Source organism: Anopheles nili, chromosome 2 (assembly GCF_943737925.1).
Source record: "Anopheles nili chromosome 2, idAnoNiliSN_F5_01, whole genome shotgun sequence".
Taxonomy (NCBI): Eukaryota; Metazoa; Arthropoda; class Insecta; order Diptera; family Culicidae; genus Anopheles; species Anopheles nili.
Genome location: NC_071291.1, coordinates 4,852,583 through 4,880,509, shown reverse-complemented (window position 1 = coordinate 4,880,509; position 27,927 = coordinate 4,852,583). Strand labels below are relative to the sequence as shown.

Sequence of the window (27,927 nt, the reverse complement as noted above, 5' to 3'; positions counted from 1 at the left end):
CGTCGATCCATCGAACCCATTTTCTTGGCCCATTGCCTATATTGAGGAAGCGGATTGCTTGCGCAGCATGTACGCTTATGAATATTAATGCACTGTCGTACTCGTATATTACCTGTAAGTCAGCTGTTTCTGAACCATGAAAGGAAACTCCATACTCATCGGAACGGAAAAGCGCAACGAGGGTTAAGCACGAGACGCTTTTCTTCGTATGTCTTGTATATATTTATGTGTATATATACTTTTTTATTCATTAGAAAATAGATTGTTTTGTTTGCAGTTGGTTACACAATTATGATCGATCAGTTTACCTTTTACGTTACTTCCGACTTAGCGCTTATTTTTCGCTGTTGCTCACAATTTGTGAGCTGGTTTTTACAAGTGAACGCTAAAGTAATAGTTATGAAATCAACGATGACGTTGATTTTCACATATTGCGGGGTTTCTATGAGCTTTTATTTTGACCATTTCGATACTTTACTTCGAATATGTAGTAATACTTTCCATCGTACAGGTGACTGGAGAAGGCAGAGATGGAGAGAAAGTGAATAGTATGCCGTAATTCCGCATGCAACCAGTAACTTATTTCTTCACTAGTTTTCGTTATCGTTTGATTTTACGCTTCCCCATAACACACTTTGATGTTTATGAGATTGCATTAACAACTGACTGCGATCGCATTCATCACACATGGCAGCGTAGAAAGCCCTTACGAGGAAGCTATAATATTAAGAAAAAATATATTAGACGTCTTGCTTCACACTGATTCTCTTAATGTTCCCAATGGTCCTAATTTTGTCCTTTTCCTACTGATTCTATACTTGTTCGAAATGGTGACAGATATTCATGCGCTTGATGAATATAACCGATTACGGAACGGGTCGCACGATCATTTTCCAGTATTTGATTCATGGACACACGGCTCATGATAAATGCAGTTCGATAGCATGTGTTTCGTTGGTATGGGAACTACAGCTTCTAGTCACGATCAAGAAAATAGCTAGATCATTCCAAGATCACCGAAAATGGCTCGTTGTACGTGGGATGGTAGACTTTTATAGGAAATTTAGAAACACCTAACGATACCTATCAATCGTGCCGAATGAAGAAACAACCCCGATGAACAGCAATGCCCCACCAGCTGGGCTGTCTCTGAGGATGTAACGTTGTTTTGGATCCTTTCTTCTATTTTGCTTAGTGATACACAACTACAACAAGACGACCACACGTTGACCGACGATCACACACCAAAGGGAAAACTGTTCATTTGCTTTGCTCCTCGCTACAACGACTGTGCAGCAACGTTACGTTACATTATCGTCATTTCGCTAAGTATGTTTAACTATGTAACTGCTTTGCATGTGTATAGTAATTGCATTTACTTAATTTTGTTTCCTAATACCACATAATACATTATTGAAGTTGGTAGCGAGAATTCATCTATTAGCTTATCCTCCTGCACATATACATATCAAAATGCTGAGCAGACAGAAACTGACTACATCCGAACAGCGTGCGTCTTACGGAACAACGGTGCTTGCAATCGACATCAACAAGTCCAACCAACGTGTAGGGTGGGAGAGTGTGTACCGGAAGATCTGCTGAGAGCCATCCCCGGCAGGAGCGGATAATATTCCAGCAACCTATGCAAAATCAGTGGAAGGTAACTATGCAACAAAGGATCGTCTTACGGATCGGAGGAGCTAGAATCTATTTTCGTAAATTCTTTGTTCTTGATATTTCTTCATGCGCAGTTAAGTGCTATCAGCGCCAGTTCGCAGTGTGTTATTATTGATTTTCATTCTGCCTGCTAATTTTTGGCACCTTTTGCCACTAGCAAGAGTGGAGCTACACTAACAGATAAGGGCTTGTCGAACCGGGATCAAGCTCAGGAAGGACAGTTCACTTTCACTTTCTCTCTTCCCTTCTGCCTTTCTATTTCGTTTTGTTTCTAGCATACATACACGATCATCTCGTCAGTGTGTTTTTTGTTTTTGCATCAATTCGTTACCTAGAAGCATAATAAATGAGGAGTTTGGTTTTAAACGTAACACGTGCATCTGTTTTACAACGTTCTTGTCAATAACTTTGCCCATTCCACTGATTTGCGTGCTATTGCACTAGAACACGTTTCTCTTACTGTTGCTTATTCGATTATTCAAATTTAGTTTCATGAACGATTAGAAGGTTTCCGATTGTTTTGAAAGATGAATATACCGACAAACAGCTTCTATACCGCAGCACTATCCTCGCAAAATCAATTTTGTTCAGTCAAAGAAAGATAGCACGCGTCGAACGTTGAGACTAAAAACATACGCAAGACGCAATCCGCAAGGGATCACGTGCTACATCATCGGCCGTTCACTACCCGCTTCGATACCGGCATTCCTCCCCAGAGCTTTAGATTCTCACAATTCTTACTACACAGTATCACACGCCGTTCAATTCCATTGCCAGTTTTCGTCGCAAAAGTCGCGCTTTGATTTATTTTCACTTCGTCTCTGCCCATAGAACAAAATTCAGATAAAACCTATAATCTTAATCGCACGAACGGCACTCATCAATAAGCATGGTTCTCTAGCTCTGGTGACAGAGAAAGTTTACTCAGCTCGCATCACATCGTAACAGTGTACAACATAAAACCCTTCTTTCAATACAAACCAAGATGAAGGCGACAATAAAGTACAAGCTATGTGTTATAGGTAAAGTTGTTTTTCTTTTACTCCATACTAATGGTTCTGATTCCTTCGCTCGTTTCGTCGTCTATTGCAGCAAATAATGTAGTACTAAACTTGGCCTTCGTGCAGCAGAGTGAAGAAAGAGAGGAGTTACACTATGACCATCTCTCGATATGCACAAGCGCCGCAGTCGCCTTCTCTCTACCTCACTTTATTCGATCCGCTTTCCCAACCCCTCGAACAGCGTCCCCTAACGCTTGCAGCAGCAGGACAGTGCCACATCATGACCAGCGGTATCATTATCTGGATTGATTTGTTCGGGTTTTGCAATTAGCAGCGTGATCCCCTTGAACCCCTGCCACATATTGGCGCGTCTGAGGATGTGTTTGAAATGTCTAGATCTATTACCATCCATCGCGTTCCTCCTCCGTCGATGGATGTGTTGTAAATGGAGATGTGTTCTCTCTGTTTATGATCAATTAAATTTAGCAATTCTTAACCAACGCTGAGCCTTAACGCTTCTTTATAGTCAAACCTAGTCGTCTCCTTTCCGTGCCCGTCTCGTTTGCTTTGTGTATGCATGCATGGTGTGTACGTATGTATGTAGGTGTGTATGTTTCTCTGTGTGTATGCACGTGTTCTCGAGATGCGATCATGCCGTCATGAGAACGAGTGGCGTGTAGTGTGTGTGTGTGTGTATGTGTGTGTGTGTGTGTGTCTGTGCTTGTGTTTAAGTGTCCGATTCTTGTCCTTAAGATTCCTAATTATTTCCACCCTTTTTTGTTGCTGTTGCTTGTTTATCCCTTATCCTGCCCCACACACACGTCCTTCGTTCTAACGCTGATTATCATCTTTTTACCTTTTTTTCTGCCTACTTTTAAATCCTGATCGTTTTAAATCCTTTTCTGAATCTCTGCGTTCTCACTCGCTCGAAAACTTCAGATTCCTGTGGATTGTTCTTATGCGAGCGCATGTGCTTACGTGTGTGTGTGTGTTTGTATGTAGATGTTTGTGAGCGTTTTACTTGTCCACTTTGCTCCTAAGTAGTGTTTTTACAGAAGCACACATAGAGATTTCTTCTTTTTATTGGGCTTTCGTTCCGGTGATTTCTTGTTGATTTGTTGCACTAGGTCGTAGAAGATCTGTAATGCGTAACATGCGCAGAAGGATGGATTAATAGCATCGGTGAAAGGTTCGTCATTCAGTAGTTCATCAAACTTACGTCGTTAACATTAATTTTGGCTTTGGCAGACGTTTCCATGAATGCACAGTTGAACTGCGCGGCAAGACTCCTGCCCAGATCTTTTCCTACGACTCGCTCGTCTTCGAGATCGCATTTGTTGCCGACCAGCACCATTGGAACATCGTCCGTATCCTGTCCGTGCAACAGAAGGGAATAAACGTGTCATTAACTGATACTTCGAGGGGTCTCTGTTTCCTTCCAACACAATCCGCGCATTGCCACTTACCTTCACCCTCAAAATTTGCTCCCGCAGGTCCTGGAGATCGTTGAAGGTCGATTGCGCCGTAATGGAGTACACTAGCACAAAGCCCTGACCATTCTTCATGTACAGATCTCGCATGGCGGTGAATTGTTCCTGAACGGCGTGATATCGTACATTAGTGTCGTGCAGGTTGATGAAGTCTATTTGATGCTTGTGGCTTTCGCTACTTACCGTGCCGGCTGTGTCCAAAATTTCCAACATGCATTGCTGACCGTCCACCTCAACCTGTTTCCGGTAACTGTCTTCTATCGTGGGATCGTACTTTTCCACGAATATACCCTGTAATCAAGCGAAACAGCAACTTCATTAGATGAGCACCCACTGCCTGATGTTAGAAACTAAGGTTCAATTTGCAGTGATACTAAAAATGATTTCTGTGAATCCTAAAAATGTGTTTTTTTATGAATCCTACTATCAAATCTTATAAAAACCTGTTAAGCAAAGATTTATTCCCGGTACGTTCAGAGGACAAAGAATGAGATTTTCCATCAGGTTAGTGTTTTTTTAGGTGTAATAAAAAAAAGAGCAATCGCACAACACGAAGGTATAAGGTATGATAAGGTATGATTTAGCCGTAAGAATGAATAGCTTGTTTACGTAATGAAAAGCAAACAGTCTGCCCCATATCCTGGCTCTATCCGTTTCGCTTCCTTCTCGCGTCACGCTGGGGGAGAGCATTGCTTGTGCGAGGCTTGCAGGCTTCATTTCTTTCTTTCGCCGATTTCGCCCCCAAAAAACACTCCCTCCCCCTCTCTGCTGCTCCGACCGAGGGCAAAAAGTCCATCAGCTTTTAAATCAAATCAAACGCAATCAAATTGGACAGCTCACCGCGCTTTCACCCAGGACGAGTGGTTGGTTTCCTTTAGCCCAGATTACCTTTAATCGTGGAAAAGATAATGGAAAGCGCCATGGTCGCGTTTGCTAATGATGACCAACTCTTTACGCCTCAGAGTGAGCGAGCGACCACCTCCAGGCAAGTCAAGTGGGAAACCAATCTCGAGTTTGGTTCAGCCATTTGCTTCTTGCTCAATTCTAGGAAAAAAGTCGCGCTAATAATCACAGTTTCTCGACTCGTTCGAGTAGCCATCATTAGTGGCTTTCGTCCTGCAACACCATCGCCGAATCGTTTGTGGGGTACGCTTTTTTTGGGACGGAATGTCAAGCTCATCATTATCCTTGGTTCTGAGATGTGCCACCTGCCCACCCCGCTGGATTTGCCAATTATCGCCTAGTCAATTACATTAAGAATTTATTTCCTCACGAACTCGGGGTGGGGAACGAGAATCATTTCGGGATAGCATTCCGCATTGGTTTCCTTTCGCGCACGGAGCGGCCACGCGATATGCGCCCGAGCGTTCGTTTTATGCCGATAACGAAGGAAATGAAAATTCAAATCCTGTCCTATATAGCATAGCTTGGCTTATTATCCAGAGAGAAGGGAGAAAAAAAGCGCGTTTCCATGGTCTTTCAGAGGTCTTTCTTCGTTTCGCTGTATTTGCATTTGCTTGTGGCAAAGAGACGCCAAAACTCAAGCCAAACTTCTAAACAAGTTCCTTGCATCACCGCGTTGGCTGCAAACATCGCGACATAATGTGTGCGTGTGTGTTTCTTGCATTTCCCTTTTCCGTTCTGCTCCAGCAGAGTCGAAGTGGCGGCTTATCTTCGCTTTTAGGCCAGATTGGCCGCCGCCCGCTCGTTGGAATGTTGAGCAGAGTTGTCTTATCAGCTACAAGCGAGAATAAAACCATAAGAAGAATAAAAAGAAGCTAACGAAAAGACCTCGTCGAAAGTTCATCACTCGAAATGGGCCCAACCGACGGGCAAACGGACGGATCGATGATGCCACAGTTGATAAGAACGCACGCAGTGTTGAGGGTCTATTTTTTATCAGTCAGCAATGCAACCCACACCCTTGAAACCACTCTACTCTGCCCTTCGCTCGGTTGCCCAATAATGGTGCGGAACAGCGACACAAGCGTTACCTACGAGACGTGGAATATTTTTAACATCCTCTGCCGGGAAGCTTCGCGTACCACGTACTGGGGCGAACTCTGTGATTTGATTAATAAATTGACACGTGATTTTGGATTTCTTTTCACTCTCTCAGTGTCCCGTGACACGTGGGGAGAAGAGGACTGGATTCCGCATGGAAGCGTCCAATAAGCAATATGCTTCCATGGAGATCCGTTTGATGATGAGTGAAGCTTGCTTGTTGCTAAACTTGATTGGGAAAAGAAACGAGAATCGCTCGTTTTCATTCAATTAAAATTTACTTTATGCCGAGCAGCCGTAAAGTCGTGTTTTTGCTCATGTTTGAATGAACAGTTTTTCGCTTCTTCGAATTACGAAGCAATGCGAATACCGCTAGCGTGGGAGAGAACAAGGACAAAGGTCCTGTGGAATACCGGCCAACGGGAGGACGCGCGCATTCCGCAACTCACAGCAGCACAGAAAGCCCTTTCAGGCGCACCGAAGCCACAACAAGGCTCTTTCTCGGTGCGCGGGTCCCGATGGAATCGCTGGGTAAATATTTCCACCCATCTGCGATGAATGAATAAATAATGGAAAATAGATTAAATTTATCACATCCATCTATCGGCTCCGGAGCGATATTCGTGCGTGAAGCTGGAGCTAGGCAAAAGATGGCAGAAAAAAAAACACACACACACCCAAGGGCTTAGGGCATGCTACTGGCACTCTCTTTCTCACTCTTTCTCGGTCCTACCTTTGCACCAACAAGCCGGACACACCTCTGGACGATTCCCGCTGCACGTCGTCCGCGGTTCTTGCGATATCGAAAGAGAGGAAGAGAGATAGAGAGCCCTCCAGGGGGTGGGTGGGTGGGTAAGCATTCCGCCCAAGTTGCTGGCCTCTTGGCGCCCTTTATCAACCCACACCTATACACGCACGCCCCATCGGAACATGGTATCGACTGGGAGAAAGGTTGTTGACTGCACCAACCATGTCTACCCTCCGTCTCTCGCAATAGTTGGTTGGGGAGGTTTTTTTTTACATTTCCTACACACATGCCGCGGAGAGTTGAGTGCCTCTTTCTTTGAGGCGAGCAAGAGGCCACGAGACCGGCGGGAAGGAGGGCACATTAATGGTAGAAATCAATTTGTCTGTACGGTGAAGCATGCGTTTGCCCTAGTTTTTTCGATGCACGGCCGACGTGGAGGACGAGGCGAGGGGGCGTTGTCTTTTCGAGTGAAGGGAAACGCTAACCAGATGGGGACTATGAGGCGAGGCGGTTGTTTGGTTATTTACTTAAAATCTTAAATCTTGAACGCTATTTGCCTGCCAAGAGAGCTCTTCTTTTTCGGTAGTAGAGCCATCGAAAAAAAATAGATTTTCTTAGAACATTTCTCGACTCACTACAAACCAGGGATAGTGGGTCTTCAAAACTCTGCTCTTAAAGCTAGCAACGGATTCCGATTAATTTGAAGCTAGCATGCTTGAACCGTAAGCATGCGACATCCACCGGCTAGGAACGTTTCTTTTGGGGAGGGAAGAGGGCGATTTATTAAAAGTGAAACTAAACATGAAAGCAAGTAAAAAAAACAAGCTGTAAGCTACCGTTGCGAGGTAATTTAGAAATGATTTCCATAAACACACGTGTACGCAACGGTCCGATAAAGTCCGAGTCCGGATAGCGGATATTTAGGCCTTCGCTGGTTACCGCCTAGTGTAGTCGTCAGCTGCTCTGCTGGAAAACCGAAGGAGAGCGGTGGCTTCCTCTTTACTGCATGCGTGCTGAGTGATCGTTAGAAATTACCAGCAACAGCACACTAAACACTCTCTCTCTCTCTCTCTCTCGTGTTCGCGGTTGGTTGGAAGTCTGCAATCGCTTAATTATTTCCCTGCACTGCCTCCATAAAGGCGCGGGTGGGCCCGGGAAAAGCATAAGCCCTTATGAAAAAGCAAATAACCTACCGTGGCTACCACCACGCGTTCACACAAGGTGGAAAGGAGCAAACGCACAGAGGAAATAAAACTCTGTACACCCCCTGTATGCAGCAGCAACAACAAAATCGATACGATTTATTCCGCACAAATTTCCCTGCGCGAATGAGCCAATGAAGAGAGGATTACTGGCTCTAGGTGTGGGTGGGTAGGTTTCATGGTAGCACTCGATCGTGAAAAAACGAATAGATTAGAGCCAATAGCTTGGGGAATGGGCATCACACCAAAAGCGAGAGGTCTCAAGTTCCCTGAAGGGAGCGAAAATTTCTAATCAACAGCTGAAATTGCATTACATCGAAAAAGGATGCGCAATCAGCGAGTGTAATTGAACACACACACACACACACACACACACACACACACATGCTCACCTCCGACGCACACCACCCACAACTCGATCTTGAGTGCATTGAAATGAACAAAAAAAAGGTCCTGAAATTGTATCACACTCGACGAGAACGGTGACGCGTCGTTCCGGGTTTTGTACAGGTTTCTCTCGCTGTCTCTCTCTCGATTTTCCGAACAGAATTAACCATTCCAAGTGGGTGGTGGAGAATGGGAAATTAGACCAAAAAGTCTGAGCCCGAGGGCACGAACAGGATGGTGGTGGAGGGTTTATTCAATCAAAACACCCCCCATCCGAGGCTCGTGTGTCTCGAGTGTCGTTCCATTTGATTGCGAAATCTGATTTGTTTAGTTGCACGAGCGAAAGCACTGGACGGCAACTGATGGAATCTGGAGCATCCAAGCGCAGAGAGTGAAATCAGAGAGAAGACACTAAAAAAACACCTCAAAGGCGCTGCACAAGTGCTGCAGAAAGGTCACTTTAAAACAGCACCACCAGGTGCCGGATTCTAGGCCAGGCTCATATTCCGTTTGTTCAAGTGTGTCAGTATTGGACCGCCGTTGTTTCAGGGTGCGTAGGTACGATCCGAAGGACTTCTGCTTCGCCGGAAAATCGTGGGCGAAATGTGGCATTGAATCATGCCCAAAAGTCAAACCCACTCCGCATTCGCAGAAGTGTGGTTCCACCTACATCCTGCTATACAGCTGCGTCTCATATACCCACGCTGGGAGGGTGGCACAAGCAACCCACCACCACAACACCTAGATCTGGACGCCGACTGTTCGCACAGGTGAGTTGTAACTGTTTTCTGTACTCCATATTTGCTCAATCCATGACCATGGCTCAGGGGTCTTTTCCCGAGTAAACCCACGTGCATTCAGGATGTTGATAATTTGGATCCTCTCGAAGCGAAAGCCACAGGACCCCATCTGTCCGCAATGGATTTTCCCTCCTTAACGCTCTCTCGTTCTCTTTCCAGTGCGTCTAACGGTCCAATCACGCACCAAACCCACACCGTATCACGTGCGTCATATCCTGTGTGGAGCAGCGTGCATATGTTGCAGCTCTCTGTCATCATTGCACAAAATAACATTCACTCGCCCTGTTCGGGATGGTTAAGGGAGAAAAAGGTGGCCAGCCATTTTTTTATAACATCCGATCCCTCGTTGCCTCCTTGCTGCGCACCTTCTCTGAGGGGTTACACACTCTGCATTGGTCGTAAATTTTCACTAACCTTCATCGTTACACCGCCCCTACGGACCACCCGCTACAGACAAACGTCCCGGCAATAAATTTCCATATCCGAAATGGACCGACCACCGCCGCGCAGGACAATGCGCTCGCGGAGGACGAGTTTATGTGCCGCTCTTCATGATGGATTGAAAAGTTGATCTCCCGACGCACCAACGTGACGGACGGACGGGCAGCGGAAACGCCCACGGATGTGCACGACAAATTGGGGCAAAACCAGCTGGCCCGGATGGCAAGGATACAACCGACAATCGATCCTGACACGGTTGGTGACAGTTCTACAAAAGCTACCAGGTCTCGTTCACACAATCCGAATTTGATGGCAAAATAAAACGATTAGCAACACATTGAGTTGTACGTACAACCAACATGATGGATCTTCCATTTCCACTGATTTTCATGATTCCACCGATTGGAGTTCCTTTGGCTTGCGGGGGAATACATCTAGTGCTCACATGGGTTACCAACGGTCAGGAGGCTAGTTTTAATATTCAATCCAAACTCAACATGCATAGACCTGCTCAATGGTGATACTAAACCAATACGACCATCGTCCACCTGTGTACTCGACTGGCCGCGAATTCTCACGCTAAGAAGACTCCCAGCCGTATCACACCCTGAGCAAAAATGCCATCAAATGGGGGCTATACTAGTAGGGGACTACAAGGTACGATTCTCCAGAGCACACCTCGGTTTGGGTTTGACCAGGTCGCAACTCATGCCCTGCAGTAAGCGGTGGCAAACAAAACACCCACCCATAACACCCGCAAGCCATCAAATTGATATTCAAATGCGCCCACGACTTCCTGTCTATTTTCGCTGCCAAAACGTGTCTGCTGCTGTTCGTTGGGCTACGACGAGCGAGAGAGAAAGATAAAAAGTGAGAACGACATGCTGCCTCTCTTTAACGTTCAACGCATACACTGGCGAAAATCCCACCCACCCCCAGGGGGAGGTGATATGCTAACTAGCTTCGGGCCAGGGAGCGTGGGTTTGAATGACAAAATCATTAAATCGGTCACCGACCAGCGCCAGCCCGTGGGGGTGATGTTCGATGTGCCTACCGCACACGGTGAAGGCAGGTCAGAGATAACGTCCTGTGCCACGTGATCGCCTCTTGCCGTCACGAGCCATTCTGCGGATACCCCTGCGGATCGATTATGATAAAACAAATGACAGTGTTTTACAAAAAAAGACAATAAAAGCGTCCTGATTGCACTGTAAAGCTGTCATGGTCCTGTAGCAAAAGAATTATACACATTTTTTAGTGCCTCAAAGGTCGAGCAACAATGACGTACAAAAATGACTCCAATACATTCCCGGAGCGATCGGAATTAGTAGTCAAACACAGACAGCGCATTTAGCTTGTGAATTTCCTAACATCAGCAGCAAACACCCGGGGGTCAAACATATGGTGCTCTGGCGCGAAACCAGCTGACGTCTTTCTGACGTCGGAATTGTCAGTTGATGCTTCCTCTAGCTGAACCCCAGCAACTGCAATGACGAACAGCAGCGCAAATAAGAAAACCGAAATCAATCACGATGGCGAATTTTATCGGCCCACGTACGCGCTCTCAGAGGCAAACAATCCCAGACATCACCGACGTGGTGGTTCGTGTGCGCTCTACACCACCTCACAGTAGGCGAAACGTACTACTATAATCTTCTCATGACGCCAAACTACGTCGGATGGTTGATAAGACGGCTTAAATGGAGGGTAGAGAAGAAGACTCTTAATGTTTTGCACGTGATAAGACGACAAACGATGGTTGGGAGATAGGAGTTGACATCGTGTGGGATGCATTGCACCAGACTGTTGTTTTACATTTTCACAGTGTCAAGTGCAACCGGTTCCAGTGGGATTGTATCAAATTAACGTGCCTCTACAGGGGCTGATCAACGACAGAGACTCCTCCTTCCTTAAGATTCACTTTAGGAGATCCTTTAACTTATTGATATTTCAATCGCTTGAAGCCATCGAAATGGAAACCTCGATGAGCCGTTTAAGAACAACAACTCCGAAGGTTCCGAGTCCGAATAAGGTTCTGACGTTTTCTCGAAATTCAACAACGAATCCAACGCATCATCTGGCGCGTGTCCTTCGGTGTCAGAGCTGTAGCAAATAATAATCAGTCTTGCACGTCTGCCACAACGTAGTTCGCCGAATACAACTCCACCGGTGACCCACATACAGCTATTATACACCAACCAGTGTCCACGGAACCAGTGTTGATCCTGGGCAAGGCAATGGCGTACCACGAGTTCGTTTACTTCTGCACCACGCAGTGGGTCAGCTGTGACAGACCGTTGGTACTAGCGTAAGGCTCTCTAATTCTACCATTCGTTGAATGCGCAACAGACAACGTTTCTCATCATTCAAGCGATCCTTCCCGTCTCTCGTCACGGTTCCTGTTGGAAGTGAGTTTCACCCATTTTGCTTCTGTCTGTTCCCTTGCGTGTGCTCCATGGAAACAAGGACACCAACAACACAACAGATGCCATCGAACCGTGGGGAAACTCGAGGGGAACACGATGGTGGTGTCCGCTTGCTGCGTTCATCATGTAATGCAGTGCAAAAGCACACACACACACGTACGCACACCAAGCAGCCTGCTATGATGAGCAATTACCGAGGCTGTCACGGCAGGAGCCCATCGTTCAAACGCCTCCCCATCCAGAGTTCGTTGCGAATTGTCGAGACTACGGCATTGGCAAGCAATAAATCTATCGATTACGATGAAGCCAACCGTATGCTGTCGCATTGCTCCCGCGTGCACGTGTTTGTGTCTGTTTTATTTCTCACTACATCGCTACAGCACGTTTGCCGCGTTTGTGGTTGCACAAACTGCAAAACCAGCCAAGCCAAAGCAAGCGCACAGGAATGCGATCGACAACGTCTCCATCTCCGTCAATGACAAAGGTGTTGTCATAACAACTGGCCCGGCGATGAGACAGCTGCGTTGCATTGGAGCAAGTGTGCGTCTATAATGCACGCGTTCGGGAGTTCGCCGCTGAAGACCCCATCAGAGCACAAGGGTGGTGTCAACTGGAACGATCGGAATTCGGGCCAATTCCGGCAAACGGGCCGACGGATGTGATGTGATTCAACGGTTAACGTGTGGAGAGATGCGCGCCCGTGCTTACGAAACAAGCAAAAATTCTCCATCTCGTAGAGATAGGGTTATGAATCGCCAGATAGCCAGAAACACAAGCGACACGTATCGGGGAAGATCGAGGTGAACTCGCGGCGAGGATTGGAATGTCCCTCCCCCCTCCCCCACCCTTCCTGCCGACTCCGCCCAATGGGGGAGTGACTGACGTGCTGCTCAAAGGACCGGAACACCGGCTGTGGCAGCGTACCACCAAGCGCATCAGGCAACAAGGGGTTGTTGGACGTCGCACAGATGCCTGCTATTTGTCGATCAATACAAATACGCTACCCCGAGAAGGCGATATGCGCGCCTCTGTTCTCTGTCTGCCACCCCTCCCCAATCGGTGACGAGGAAAAGGGTCATCTCGCTGGGGAAATGGTGCGGGTGGTGTATGTGGGTGGTTGTCGCAATGTTGCCCTGGCGTCGCTCAACCGTTCGACCTCGTTCTTCGCTGTTCCGAGGTTCGGTTCCATCCGCCCGCGCCGGGAAAAATCTGCCCGCTAAACAGACATTCACACACACGCACACACACACACACACACCGGGGGAGGTCTGCTAACGAATAAACAATAGCTCACCGGCGAACGTAATTCGTCGGGGCAGACCAGAAACTTTCCGAGCCCCAAAAGGGGTTCAAATTCCTTCCGGTGAGGCGATCCCACCAGCTACCTATTGTGGGGGATCAGACCAACCTTTAACTAGACGCGTTTAGTCACTGGAAAAAAGGAGGCGACTATACAAAGTGTGTCTGCGCCCCCAAGCAGCAAATAAGCTGAGGTGAATTGAGAGATGGAAGCTAGATCGAAATTTGTCACATTTTAGCTGTAACTGATATAAGAAACACGAAGCTGCTCTCTTTCAAGTAACGTATTTTTTCATTCCATTCCCACTGCAAATGATTTTATTTATTTTTTCCTTACCGAATTTGCCCACCCAAAAACGTGATTTGGATTAAGAACATTCGCATTCTTCGATACCCTACCATGTGGTGGACGGCAAATGTGTTAATCTTTATTTACGACCAGCAGCCCTCGTTTCTTGTCCTGCTTCCTCAAGACACGACCGTCGCAAACTTGTCAATCAATGCAAATTTGATACTCAACAATCGGTGGGGTGGATTGCTCTCGGACTAGGCCGAAGGATTGGGGAGATCAATACGAAGAAGAAACGCCCTTTCTACCCTTATGCAGGAGGCATAAATTGGAGTCGTTTGTTTAGGATTTGACACAAACACATACACCCCCCTATTCGGCATATTGTGTTTGAATTTTGTGCACACATAATTTTAACGAGATTCCATTTAATCCATCCACCGGAAACGATACCGGGTGCCAGAGATAGGGGGAAGGACCACACGCTGCTTGCTGAAGGTAAGCGAAGGAAGCGGATTAGAAAATCGAATCGCAAACAACAAGATCCCACGCCCGTCGACAACGACGAGAACGTAATATGACGCAACGTCAGCTAGCCGGTAGATTATTAACGGCACCTCACTTCCACAAATCGATCCAATTTCGCTTTCTTTTACCAGTGAGTTTGGGATTTGATTTCTGCCGAAGGCCCATCGTTTCAAGCGATAGTGTTTTTCTTCTCTTCGTTACGGGAACTCGAGAGGTTCAGCGAGAAGAAACAAAAGAATCCGCCCAGTTCCGAAGGATACCCGGGTCTAACGTTGGTGTCATCGTAAAAGTCCTCCCACACGTGGGTTTTGAGAGGGTTTTCCAAGCGAAAACAATGTCTCTTGTCACTTATTCTAATCCCCTGGGTGAGAGGTGACAGTCGAATTCGTAACCTGCAATTTTCCCATCTGCAAAATGGTTGGTTCGAGAACACTAAAACTGAAATTAGATTTAATAGCGTAACGTCATGTGCCAACATCGACGTCCACTGAGGGCGAACCCCCAGAACGGAACGAATATTCTCGGTGGTCCCATCTCAAGGCGGTACGAAAGCGAATGGTTAATCAGCTCTGTTAATCAAATAAAGCGATAACTAACTAACAAACCCTAGTTCACTAGGAAACCCGTTAGCACCGGGTAATATTCGGATGTGAAACAATAATCATCATAGCTCTGACCAGCTGCGTTTGCGGATGAAACCGTGGAGCGAGTGTTCAATTCAACGAAGCCGATTAAAATGGCAATTGGTAATTAATAGCGCGAGTGGTAAACTGCTATCGATTGCATTATCCGATCCCCCAATAGTACGGTCAATTATTAGTAGTGGTTGGATGGCCAACGGAATGTTTAAACAAAAAATTACCCAACCAAAGATAGGGGAGTAATTTTGGGGTGAGATAAATCATCGACATCGAGCAGCAAATTAGACAGGCAACGGCTTCGGCGTAGTCCTTCCATTCTACTGCACAATACGCTACCACCGCATTTTAGTTTGATTGAAACGAAGGGCCGCACAGCCGCAGAAAAGATCAATTATCAAAATGATACGTTAGTTTACCGCAACATTAGTTTCATGATTGAATTTCTCCGCGCATCTCGACCGTTTGCTTACTGTGAACTAAATAAAAATTGATTTCCATTCGCCGAACGCTTCATTTGTGTGCTGACGGAAGTACGTGTGTCCTTCCCACACCCACGCGGGAGGTCTCCGGTCCGTCCGAAAAAGGTCCGGTGCAGGCGTGGTTCAAACAACGAAACCTTCGCCAAACATTTAGAGCGTTTGCCGGTAACTTTCGGGACGCGCAAAGAAGATGGAATTTGATTCTTCCGAACGCGTCCCTTCCGATGATCAGGTGGCAATGGAAGAGCACAGCGCCAGGTCCGCCCTCAGTCGGATGATGGAGAAGAAAAGCTGCGCAAATTCCCCGATGACCGCCGTGTGGCCGGGTGTCTAAATTCCCAGCAAAAAAAACAGTCGCCTAATTCCCGCTAAAAGCAACTTTTGGCCGGAGCGATTCGTGGCTTCCTTCACCACGCAATATCGAGGCGATATTCCATTGAAAAACGCCATTTTCCTTGCACTCGGCAGTAGAGAAGAGTTTTTCAAAGAAAACCATCACTGTAGAAAGTTGGAGCGGTAAAGGTCCTGCTGCCAGGACGCCTGGTGACTAGAAGTCATCCAGGGAATAATTCCTATATTAACAGCTTTAGTTTGGATAATGCCAAATCTTGAAACAACTCCTCCACCAGCTACGTGCTCCCAATTACGTGGTCGATTCCAATCGCAACAGGTTCCAAGAAACCTCCTCTCCCTCCAATTCAAATTCATCGTTCATCGAAGGACAATCGAACCGGGGGTGGTTTGTTGAAAGCACACGCAACACCTTCCCCGAAAAAGAAGGTATCCCCGAAAAAGAAGGTATCCCTGGGGTCTTTTCGTTTTCCTGAGGCCGCACAGACCTCAACACACGCACTCAGCCGCCCTGTATCCTTTTTTTTTACACGGGACGAATTATTTGCACATCCCGCCATCATGCTGTTGCCGTGGCTCCATTTTCTTTTTGCATTTTGCTCATTTTTCAGTGCCGTAGATGCCGTTGCTGATGACGACGCGCCCACAAGCTCTTTCGGTTCGTCTTCTTTGGCAGCAAACAAAAACCAACAAAATTAGGCAAATGTGCGAATACCCACGTTTTGTAGGTGAAAGAAAGAGAGCGCGCAAGGAGGTAAGTGAGAGTGTATTATAAATATTTCTAATTTCAGATCGCATTACCACACATTGGCTCGAGCACCGGGCGCTTCCTGCCATGTCACGGAGTGGTTATTTGGAACCCGATGACTAAGGTCGAGGTTCGAACACAGGCGGATGCGAAGAATGAGACACCACACTCATCCGTTATCTTCGTTCTCTCTCTCTCTCTCTCTCTCTTCGCATATATCCCGAAGGACCAAAGTCCCCGACCCAAAAGGCGACGTCCTATTTGCCAAACATCTTCATTTATTATCCCCTAAGCTCACCTCTCTCGCTCTCATGCTGTCGCTTTCGTTGTCGACCCAGCAACAGGTCCATCCCACCCACCCACCCACCCATATTTATCCGAGCTTCCGCTCTCCCCCGACAGCCACACCGAGATCCTGTGACAGCTTGGAGCACCCTCTTGCAGTCCGTTCTATCCTCCTCGTCTCCTTGGTCGTATCCTCGTGGATGGAAGGCCCGTATTGCCAAGGCGTTAAGGACGAGTGTATGTGTGTATCTCCCCCCCCCCCCCCCCTCATGTACCGCTTCCTCCTAGGACATCCGAGCTCTCCATGCTCTCTCGGTTGCCTGAATTGCTAGATTATGCAGTAGAATGAACAAAAAAATGCGCTCAAAAAGGGAGCATCAAGTGGCATGATGCATGTTGGCCCAACCGCACACCACGGACGAATACGCACACACACACTCTCACTCTCTCTCTTTCTTTCTCTCTCGCTGTGCGGCTATGCAAAATGATCCTGTGATAGGATAGCAGGAACCGGGACCGAGAGCCTGGATGCGGTGGTTATTGCTAAGAAAAACAAACAAACATCGACGGGTGGCAGGGCGTGCTGTGATTGCGATAACAGGCCTGCGAATTGCCTTATTTAATGCTGTGTTTTGTCCGATTCACGGGTTATACTGCCGATCGTCACAAATAGGCGCGGCTTTGGCTAACTGGCGGCACTACACCAACCGAAGCGGGGGGAATTGAATAGTCATTCTCCACGCATTTAAGAGGTGATTTATGTAATCAGTACTTGGTAAAGTTAGCTTATTAATTATTCCCTTCTAAACAAACGGGAGACGCAACGTTTCTCTGATATGAGTGAACCTATTACAGTCCTTCCAATGATCCTTTTATGGACGTTACATACAAGGATCATTTTTTGGATGAAATATACTTGAGTTTTCATTCACTTATTTTGAACATTTGTAACATCACAACGAAGCTCGATGAATTAAAAAACCAAAAAACTGTTGCAAATATATGTCTATAGATTCTACTTGCAACAATCATCATCCGGCTGTTTTACCACATTGAACTAACTGCCGTACTGACTCACAATTCCCGCATCAGAAAAGCTGCAAAATGACGAACGTACAACTCCCATCCCCATCATCTACGCACGTCTAGCCATGGTTGTTTGTCTGTTGTATATTTACATTTGACAGCATAAAACCATCAAAGGAACCTCTTTTTGATGAGACGGTACACGAAGCGCGGCACGTGACTCATTCTCCGTTTAGAAAAGCTGATTTCTGCCACCCAAACTGTCGGTTGGAAATTGTAATGCCAGCTCCCACCCAACTGCGGAAGAAACACACGCCATTTTCTCTCATCATTTCACGATCCCCGTGTCTGTCTGTCTTATTTTTCCTCCCAGCTCGGAAGACGTTGAATGCAAACGTTTTCAAACAAATCCTTTTACCGGCTTATGCAATTGAAGAAAATACGCACAAGCAACGTGGGAGGGAAAACACACACCAACACACATACGGTGCATTGATGATGACAGGACACTTGCAGAAAACAGCGATCAACCGCACCAGCACGAAGCACGAGTAACGAGGATAGTTGCAAGGAAGTTTTACTTCTCGCATTGTTAGGCGCTTCTTCAGCGCATTCGGAAAGAAAGAAGGCAAAAAGTTTACGCATGCCATCCACCGATTCCGGACGGTACCGCACAACAAAACCGGCTGCCAGGAAAAAGGAAAAGCTCTCGAAAGCCCGCGGGAAGCCGCGTACCGTTCCGTATGGCTGGCCTTTAGCGATTTCCACCGTCCTGCACTCGACTGCGGATTGATGATGGTGGAGATGGTAAAGAAACAACAAAAAAAAGCGAATCCTTTTCATGTGCAAAAGGACTTTCTTCTTTCGGAAGGGCAACAAATCATCATTTTTCAATCCCTTCCTTCAGTAGCGCCACTGCGTGCCCAAGCAACTAGGCCAAACGAAGCTGATTTTGCTTGGATTGGATTATATTACAAAGGAATGCAGCAGACAGCCTTTTGAAGTACTTTCTCTATCTCTCTCTCCCTCTCGTTCTCGCTAGCGTTGTACATCATATTAAGCATCTTACTGCTGGTCTCATCCTACTCGTAAGGATGTGTGAAGGGTTGGCTTTCGACCTTCCGGAAGTGAATGAATCGGATTAAGTGCATTCATGTCCTGTAATCCGCAAATAGCCAAGCCATTCATTCGACACACAGATTGCAGCTCATTTAAAGGCACAATTCATTATCTAACAAACGCGTCAGCTAAACCGCTGGCTATTCTCCCATTTAAGGTGTTGTTTAACTACGCGAATGAAAACATCCGTCTGTCATTTTGCGTGTCCTGCCGTGGCATTGTTGCCGATCGGAGAAATACCTATGCTGCAAATGGAAGCTCTCTTCGTCGTCCTTCCAGCAATACGACATGAGCGCCGAAAATTTACCTAAAATAAACCACCCCCGCCTGGGGGTGGATGTTTGAACATAGAAAACCGCCGTGACAAGAGCACCCAGCACCAGCATTTCCGGTGAAACGGAAAACGAACCGCTATCTGGTTGGCACCTCTTTTGGGTTGCGCTGCCATCAAATTTTGGAAAAGGCTAGAGAAGATCACCAGCCAACGAGGGTGGAAATTCAAGCCTACAAAATCAACCTCCCCGGGCGGGAGAAAAAGAGCAAGGGGTGGGGGTTTAAATGGTGCCGGTGTGGGACGGTGTTTCCTGTGTAACAAATAGGTGCCGAGAGAACGAGAGGTGACATCCTGCGGATTCTGGAAAGCGAACTTCGACTAGCTTGCACGGGGTCAGATCCTTCACCGAGATACCGGGGGTATGGAGACACCGAGAGGAGCACCATTTCGCGTGTCCTCCAATTCAACGGAGTGGGGTGAGGAAGGAGAATGAAGGAGGAGGAGGAGGAGGAGGAGGAGGAGGAGGAGGAGGGGAGTATGTAACTCATGGAATTAACCCTCAGCTTCCGCCGGGCACCGAACCATCAACGTACGGCCAACAAAAGTATGCAGAATACTACACCGCGTCTCATGGCCGCCCCCGCCCCCTCCCTTTCATCCACCATCCAGGATGTACTCTGGATGAAAGTTTTAGCTACTTCCGAAACTCCGACAAGCCCGTTGGCCCGTACACAGGGCGGTGGTTTGCAAATAAAACAAAGTAAACTAACCCACTCTGCCTGTTGGTAGCGCTTTAATGGCACAAGAACGAGGGCTTGTGGTGGGGGTTGATGAAGGCCACCGAATGAATGTGCCGTGCTTTGCTGGGAACGTAACCACCATCAAAGCGGCCCGAATTGCACACCACGTGTGGGGAAGGAGAGTCTTTTTTTTATTCATTCCGCTTCCCACAGCGGCCCCAAAAGCTGTACGAGTCCTGCCGAGCGGGAGTTGTGCAGGTATAGGAGGAAGATAAAAGAATTCGTTCAATAAACCCGGTAACTCATACATCCATACCACAGGGGGTTGGTAATAATGGCATATTCCCGTCACCGATGATATCCGATGGTAGATTCGACAATTTACAGCATGTCCAAACTTATCTCATTAAAACATCACCGCACTCGAAAGAAGAAAAAAAAACGTCAAAGACAGCTTTTCGACGGTCGGCTAAAAGTTGGCAGAATGCAACGAAAAGCACTCCTCTTAACTTCTAGGCTGCTCAAACGACGACGACGACGACGAAGCTTCTTTAGAGCTGTATGATAAAATATTTAGTTCTCACGCTCGCTCCTCCAAATGGTCGGGCAGGGATAACAACATAAAAATAAAATGATCCAAGGGCCAGAAACACATCCACACTTACCTGAACGAACTGCACTGTCAGGGCCGATTTGCCGACACCTCCGCTGCCGAGGACGACGATTTTGTATTCACGCATTTTGGCTGAGGATGAGATCTACTGCCTACTGCTACTGCTACTACTGCTACTACTGCTGCTAGACGGCCGTTCTATTGCTCCACGTCCTTGGCGGAGCTGGGAGATTATAGAAGCACTACTGTCCTTGCCGTTCCGGTCGATCCGGTGAAAGTTTATTGCAGCCCGGGGGCGTTTATTTGCGAATCTCGCGTACCGACGACGGGGCAATGTTTCCCGCAAGACTCGGCGACTTCCGTTCCGGCGTTATCCTGGCGATGCGTTGTCGCGCTGGGCCGCGATTTTTATTGCTATTCGGAATGTGAGAAGGCGTCGTAGCTATCGTCTTCGTCGTTCTTCGCCGCCTAGCCCTCAAAGGAAGACGGATTCTAGAGGACGAAGAAAGAAAAAAAAAAGATTAGTTGGGAATATGGTTGAATGTGCGTGAAGTTCATTGCCGTTGAAATTTATTCTCTCGGGTCCAGTATTAACGAACCAGTGAATCTGAAAGGTATTAAGCTTGCGGAAAACTCAAACGAGATGCGTAATCGTCTCAAATTTCGGTAGAGTGCAAGCCGAATTTTTATCCCAAGACCATTTTACATACAACAACAGAAACAGCTCGATTTAGTCGACCTTTTAATTGAAATGAAGTTCTCATGCGAGCTGCCTTGTTTAACTGAGTCCACAAACCTGATGAGTCGTCTTTTTGCATCAGCGAACATCAAACAAAGTTCTTCGAAAAACGCACATAAATAAACGGATCAATAAAGGGGAAAGTAAGTGAATACTTTTCTGGATTTCCAAGAACTAACGTAGGACTAATGCTAGAGCGCAGAGTTAAAAAATAAATCAGATGTTTTATTGTGTTCGTGTACTAAAAGAATCTAAAAAAAGTAGAACGATCCGCAATGGAGGCAGAACAATTGTATCGAGCTTTAAAGCGATGAATGAACAAACACTAGAGGAGATTAGGGACAGCGATAATGATCAATCGCATGTGTACGATCGATCCCACAGGAAGCATAGGACGATGAAATGGTAGAACAACAGGATCGGGAAGGAGCAAACAAATCTCCAACCAGCTTTGAGCGACACAAATGGAGCAGTAAAAAGCAATGGAACAAAAAGAGCACCAGCCGGGCGTTAGAGTCCATCAAAAAAAGGGTAGCATTTTTACGCCTCCGGTCATCATCCATGTAACAGCTCCCCCGTGGTAGAGCGTTGGTTTGCGGCATTTTTTTTCTCTTTTCGATGCAAGCAAAATAAAACAATATATGCACACCACCGTAGCCCAACCGACGTGTTGTGAGGGATGGACGTGTGCCGACGAGGAGAGCTATCATAACAAACAATGTGCGCAAAAATAAACACACGCCGGACAAGGAAACGCAAAACAACAAAAAAAAAGAAAAGCGAATGCACGCCACAGCGATAACAAACCGCGTCGAGCACTGCCCTTGAAGGGATACATTTTCTTTTTTGCGCCATACTTTTTTTTGACAAAAACTCTCAAAACCTCATTGCACAACCATTGCGGAAGTTCACAAGGTGCTCCACGCAGGCATATTATCTCGTGCACAAACATTGAGGCTAATATTGGCATGAATTGTTCGACTGTATGCGGTTTTGGAAATCGCACACTTGATACAGAGAGTTAGCGATATAATATGCTCAAAATTGTAATCCAACCTACAGCACTTCATGTTTAACCCATGATTGCGCTTTTACATCTTGGCGTAATTTGGGCTACTTCAAACTCCCGTGGGAAAGGCTACAGAGGTTGTACTTTATGAGTAGAGGCAAACAAATATTCACCCAACCGGCGCCAACCGAACGAACCACCCCGTTGTTGCTAGCCCCGTCCGAAAACGGAACTGTATGCGAACCATCACCCGAACCCGAACCCGTCCTTAATTCCCTCTTTCTCTCTCTCGATTTCTCTCTCATTCGCATTCGCCAGCAGCCGCGAAAAAACTTTACAACGCGATATGCAAATGAGTCACGAAGTACCAACGTGGAACACATACACGCCGTCATACCAGGTACTCCATTTTCATCTCTATTATTCCTTCACTCACTCTCTCTCTCTCTCTCTTTCTCTCTCTCTCTCTCTCTCTGTGCGTAATAGACACACACGCACACCTTTGGATGATTAATTAGAGGAAAAAAAAGCTCGTCAACAAGTGTCCGGCTCTGCCGTCAAGTGTGCAACTAATTCGCGGTGTGGTAGCAACAGCGGGTACCGGAATTACGCCGAAGGAAATGACGTCTACACTCTGCCTTTTCCCATATGCTACACACCGTCCGATGCGAACACCACCGGAAGTTCGTTTGCGGAATCGTTAATCAGCTGCAAGCGAACGAGAATCGCAACGGACGCAGATGGCCACAACTGACGGGAAAGTCGTCGAATCTAGATGGATTTTATATTACTATTCCACCTAGGGAGCAGGGCCTTACAACGGCCGAGTAATGCGATAAGTTCTCTAAAGTCGCAGTCACCAACAGATTCGATCAATTCGTAACCATTACATGGTTATTAGTATGAATCATGCACATGTAAAAAAAACTTCTACTGAGCATTTGCTATCATTAAAATTGATTCAAATAAACTGTGTGGCTGTAGGTACTGATTAAATTTACTTTTTGCCATATATTATGTGTTATTAATCTGACTCAAGGCATGTTGACTTTGTGTATTAACGTATTATAACTCAGTTAAGAGGAAACAAAATATAGGCGCAATGAGCTGTCAAAGTTAAGAAAGCATTATTGTACACACGCTTTCATAATGATCCACTAGAAGACTTGCGGTAATAAATTGTCTTCCTGTTTTGTTCGTTATTATGTATTCAATGAGAAGAATAGCGCATTCTTCATGGAAAAACACAGACCACACAGCGACACGTTCTCGGTAACAAAGCGCGATTAAAAATGCTCCAGATGCAACGATTTCGTTGATACAAGGTTGCGTATTCCTTCCCTGCTCGTGTTGACATGAACCAACGTAGAAGCCCTTGCCAGAACGTCTGGAAGACGGGAATAACTCTCAAAATTCACCTCCTTGTGGGAACGAGCCTGCATCCTCGTTCGCTCCGGTTCCCTCCGGAAAAATCCGTCATCTCCGCGTCACAAATCACAATCGCCAGCATCTTCATCCACCACGCGGTCTTAATCGTTTATCGTGCGACAAACAACCGTTGTGGCCCGTTCTTTCTTTGACTCTCCCTGGTTCCGCATCATTTGCCCTACACCATGCCGGGATTTTGATCGCCAGCATTGGAAACACACCCGCAACCTTTCCCACGCATCACTTCGGGTCGTCTGCTTTTATGAGCTTTTTTTTAGTTGCTTTTGTGGTTTATCTCACTGGACGCGTAAACGATTCACGGCCCAACGCAAAAATACGCAAACCTGGTCATGTTCTTCTTGGCTTTATCTCAAAGCGACGAATCAGCCGCCCTTTTCACGAGCCAGATAGCACGCGGATGGCGCCAAAATTGTGCCACGAAAGCTTTTCCCCCATAAAATTCGTTTACAACGCCTATCGTGGGGTAAGATGAAGCAGTAACAACAGGAAAAAAAAACCACCGCCAGCCATATTTTCAATCCCAGCGAAACGGAACACTCTGCGGGGGGTTGTTGGAATGACGGTATCGTTTTTGGGTGATCTTCCATAAAGCGACGTTTTGCACAGTGGCGTGCAAAAAAAAACGACGAAAACGATAACTCCGCGGTTCTGGCGTCTTTGCACGCAACAACACACAAAAAAGTGAACCTTTCTCTCGCTCACAAACATCTCTCGTCTGATCGGCCCGTTGTCACAAAATGGTGCCCCATTGTCATGCTGCTTCGAAGGATAATGCCTAAACGCTTCCGTCATTAGCAGCAACGGTAGCAGCAATGGTAGCAGTAACAGTAGCAAGGTCACCGCAGCGTGAAAGTTTATTTAAGCGCATCCGGGTACATCCGGCGTGCCCTCGGGCGCGGTTTGACAACATTCAGGAACGGATCTCCGGTCACTCTCGCTGGTGTTCCTCCCACACTTGTGGGGTGTTTTCTTCTTTCCACGTTTTTCGCGCTTTATGCCGGGGTTTTTCGCCTGTCGCTCTCGTTAGCACAGTGCAACAAGTCGGAAAAGTGCGGCTCGCTGTGGACTCTTCAACCTGCTCTGGCAGCGGGAGCAGGTCAAGGCTGATGCTGCGACCAATGTGGACAATGGATGGCAACATCGCGAATACGTCCGGAGCCGGAGGCACAACCACTACCATACCACCGGTAGGATTAAACGTAGCGAAACCTTTCCAGACGTCCTTGCTTCGACGGCGTGGTCCCGAATTTCTCCGCAGGGATTACATCATCAATCTTCGCGCGGGATTACACGTGTACTTCACTCCATCGGCCCGCGGCAATGATGCTGCCCCGGAGGCGGATTACGACGGTTCCGGAATAAATTAAAGCTGATCACACCCGCCCGGGCTGAGCCGGTTCCCGTATGAAATTGACTTCGAAATTAACAGCTACAATTAGCTGCGGCTCTCCTGTGTCAATCCGGGACGCCCTAATCGGACACAATCCATGTGTCTGCTCGGGGCGCGTCAGTAAAGGACCGCAAAGGGGATAAACAACGTGCGTCCGGCTCCCGAGGGAGGGGTTGGAAAAAGAACAAAAAAACGCTGGACATCAATATTCATGAGATGAGCCTCCTCTTAGCCCATTATACGGGCCAGGGAAGGGACAACCCGCACGGACGACCATAGTTCACGGGTACCAACACTTACTTGGCAGGATGCACACCATCAAGGGTGAATCATCACCGCGGCAATCGGAGCAAAATGGCCTCATGAATAGGGCCGATAACGTGTTCAGCAATTGCTCGCAGATCGCACACGCTAGAAAAGGAACCCACCAGAAGCTACCAACAAGTGCATTGGCGTCGCCTGCAGTGAAAAAAAGTGAACGCATTTTGCGCGACTCAGGCAAACGGCATTACACGCAATAACTTTTGTGATGGTGCACACACCGATCAGATGATTCATGGGTGATTTCGTGTTACAATTGCGCAAGCTTCTCATCAAGGACCTTATCAGGAAGCAACGAGTCTCGCACAACAGCGTGCAGCATCATCGTTCTGCGTTTGATAAGCGTACATCGAGCACATCTGAGCCGGTGATCGATTGGAACCGAAGCAGTAGTGCCTCCAGCTCAATTTCCATATTCATTCAAGTAGCCTGGCCAATTCCCCCCACAACCGGCACAAAATAATCAACGGCAAAAACAAAAGCATATCATGCTATGGTTGCAAATTTGAGTCGTGCATTGCGTGCATCTTTTCACGCCCCCTCAATAGAAGGGGTTGATATCTCTCGGTCGTTCGTTGCCCTGGCGTTGGTTTGCTAGATTGATGTGACCTTCTTCTCATCCGCATCTGAAATAACAACAACAAAAAACAGCCGCCCAACACGGACGGGGATTCACGACGAACCGGGCAGGGGCGATAGGAATGGAGGCTAATTGAATTTGTTCAATTCGATTATCGAATTTTGAAATGCTACGCAACCTCCTGCACCTGCTCTGCCTCCAACCAACGACCATACGGATGGCAGGACTGGGACAACATACGACGAAGGCTGCTCGTGAGCCAGCCTGGGGACGTCGAGTTTTTTTTCTCTTCCTACGCCACCGGGTGCCCTTTCTGATGACTTTGCTCGACTTCTCCCGCATGATGGTGACAGTTTGGGACATGCCGATAGGTCTTGCTGGTGCTCTCCTCAGGTCGCGGACGACGGTAATGTGAATATGCGATGACGTTACTTCGCCCTGACAGCTGCCAACCAATCCAGGAAGATAAAAGAATAAGATTCTATGCTGGAAGGGTGCACGTTTTTCTCTGATGGCATCAACATTATTAAAGGCTGGGACGCGGAAATGCCGGTATCGAGAAGCAAATGCTTGAAAGATTAACCGCATTGCTTCCAAATGATTTCCGACGCAGGCACAGAACGTTCTCGTCGCCGTAGTCGTTTGCGATGAGTCATAGTAGAAAAAATAACTCGAGTATATTGGTCGCAGTATTGGGGGCAACAACAAGGAGTACTCTACAAATGTCGCGAAAGATATTAGCCGACTTTGATCGTTGTCGTACGAAATCCATACAAACCAAGATCACCCAGAATGGAGATCGTGATGATGCGCTGTTATGTTCGTTGCTAAGATACTAGCAGCGAACCTTTATTGTTCTCTTTCTTTGGATTTTACCATGATGCCAACATAATGCAATGATCATGACTATGAATGAACCAATCAAACCAAGAAAAAACAAAAATTCACTTTGCACGTTCACGAAGGAACACTTATTCTTGATAAAAAAAAACTGGCAAATTTTGGGTTTAACTTTCAGCACAGCCACCACACAACCGATGAAGTCAAAAGTTAGTCTTATTTTTCTTCCGTCCTTCTTGCACGAATCGGCTGCGAAAGCGAAGGAAGCAAAAGCGACGAGCCAACCAGCCAGTGTGCAAATAGAGAGAAAAGAGGTAAAATATCGTCCATTTGCTTGACGGCTTCTTCAGGCGACAATCTTATTGCTTACTGCTCTGTTCTGCTTTACTGCCTCACATTGCCACATTCCACATATTAACATTAATTTGAAAACGATACACAATTGTGCCAGCGGAAAAGCTGTCTCGCCAATCCTTATAAGCTTTTAGTGCAATTTCACACGGTATTTCGTTCTGCCTGTTCCTGTTATAAACAAATAGCGCTAAAATCATCCAAAAATGCTCGAACCCATTAATAACCAAACGAACGAACTAAATGCACGGACGCGTAGCGCCACCACGCACACGGCTGTTTTGTTGTGTTCACACACCGCGTCGCACTGTGTGAGTGCGTAGGGATCTTTTTTTCTTTAAATTTGCAGTGCAGTGTGTTCGTGAGTTTGAAGTTGAACAAAACCTTCGGAAACCTTCGGCCGACTGAAGAAACCTCGCGAGTGAATATTATTCACACTGAATTCTTCTCATCTCATCTCATCACGTATCACATCTCACACAGGCTCCTCACTTTGTGACTCACTCTCTTCTTCCTCTTCCACGGAGCTGCCTAGCCCAGAAGAAATCCGCTTGCTATGACGAGTTTCCGAGTTGCCTTTTGATCGCCTACGTCCGCTACTTTCGGCCAATGCTACTCGACAACCGGTGCATATGGCTAACTAGATCGAAGAAATTGGGAACCGATGTTCTGATCCCAGG

General features: G+C 46.8%; 1 protein-coding gene across 1 annotated transcript; it reads right to left on the bottom strand.

The window, feature by feature from the left end:
• Positions 1-218: 218 nt before the first annotated feature.
• LOC128721433 (ras-related protein Rap1) lies at positions 219-27,927 on the bottom strand. The gene is made up of 6 exons (XM_053815187.1): positions 27,752-27,927; positions 20,621-21,060; positions 4,352-4,459; positions 4,145-4,273; positions 3,898-4,050; positions 219-3,817 (listed from the first exon to the last, which is right to left on the bottom strand). Exons 2-6 carry the CDS (start codon positions 20,693-20,695, stop codon positions 3,728-3,730), a joined length of 555 nt encoding a protein of 184 aa, XP_053671162.1. The 5' UTR covers positions 20,696-21,060; positions 27,752-27,927; the 3' UTR covers positions 219-3,727.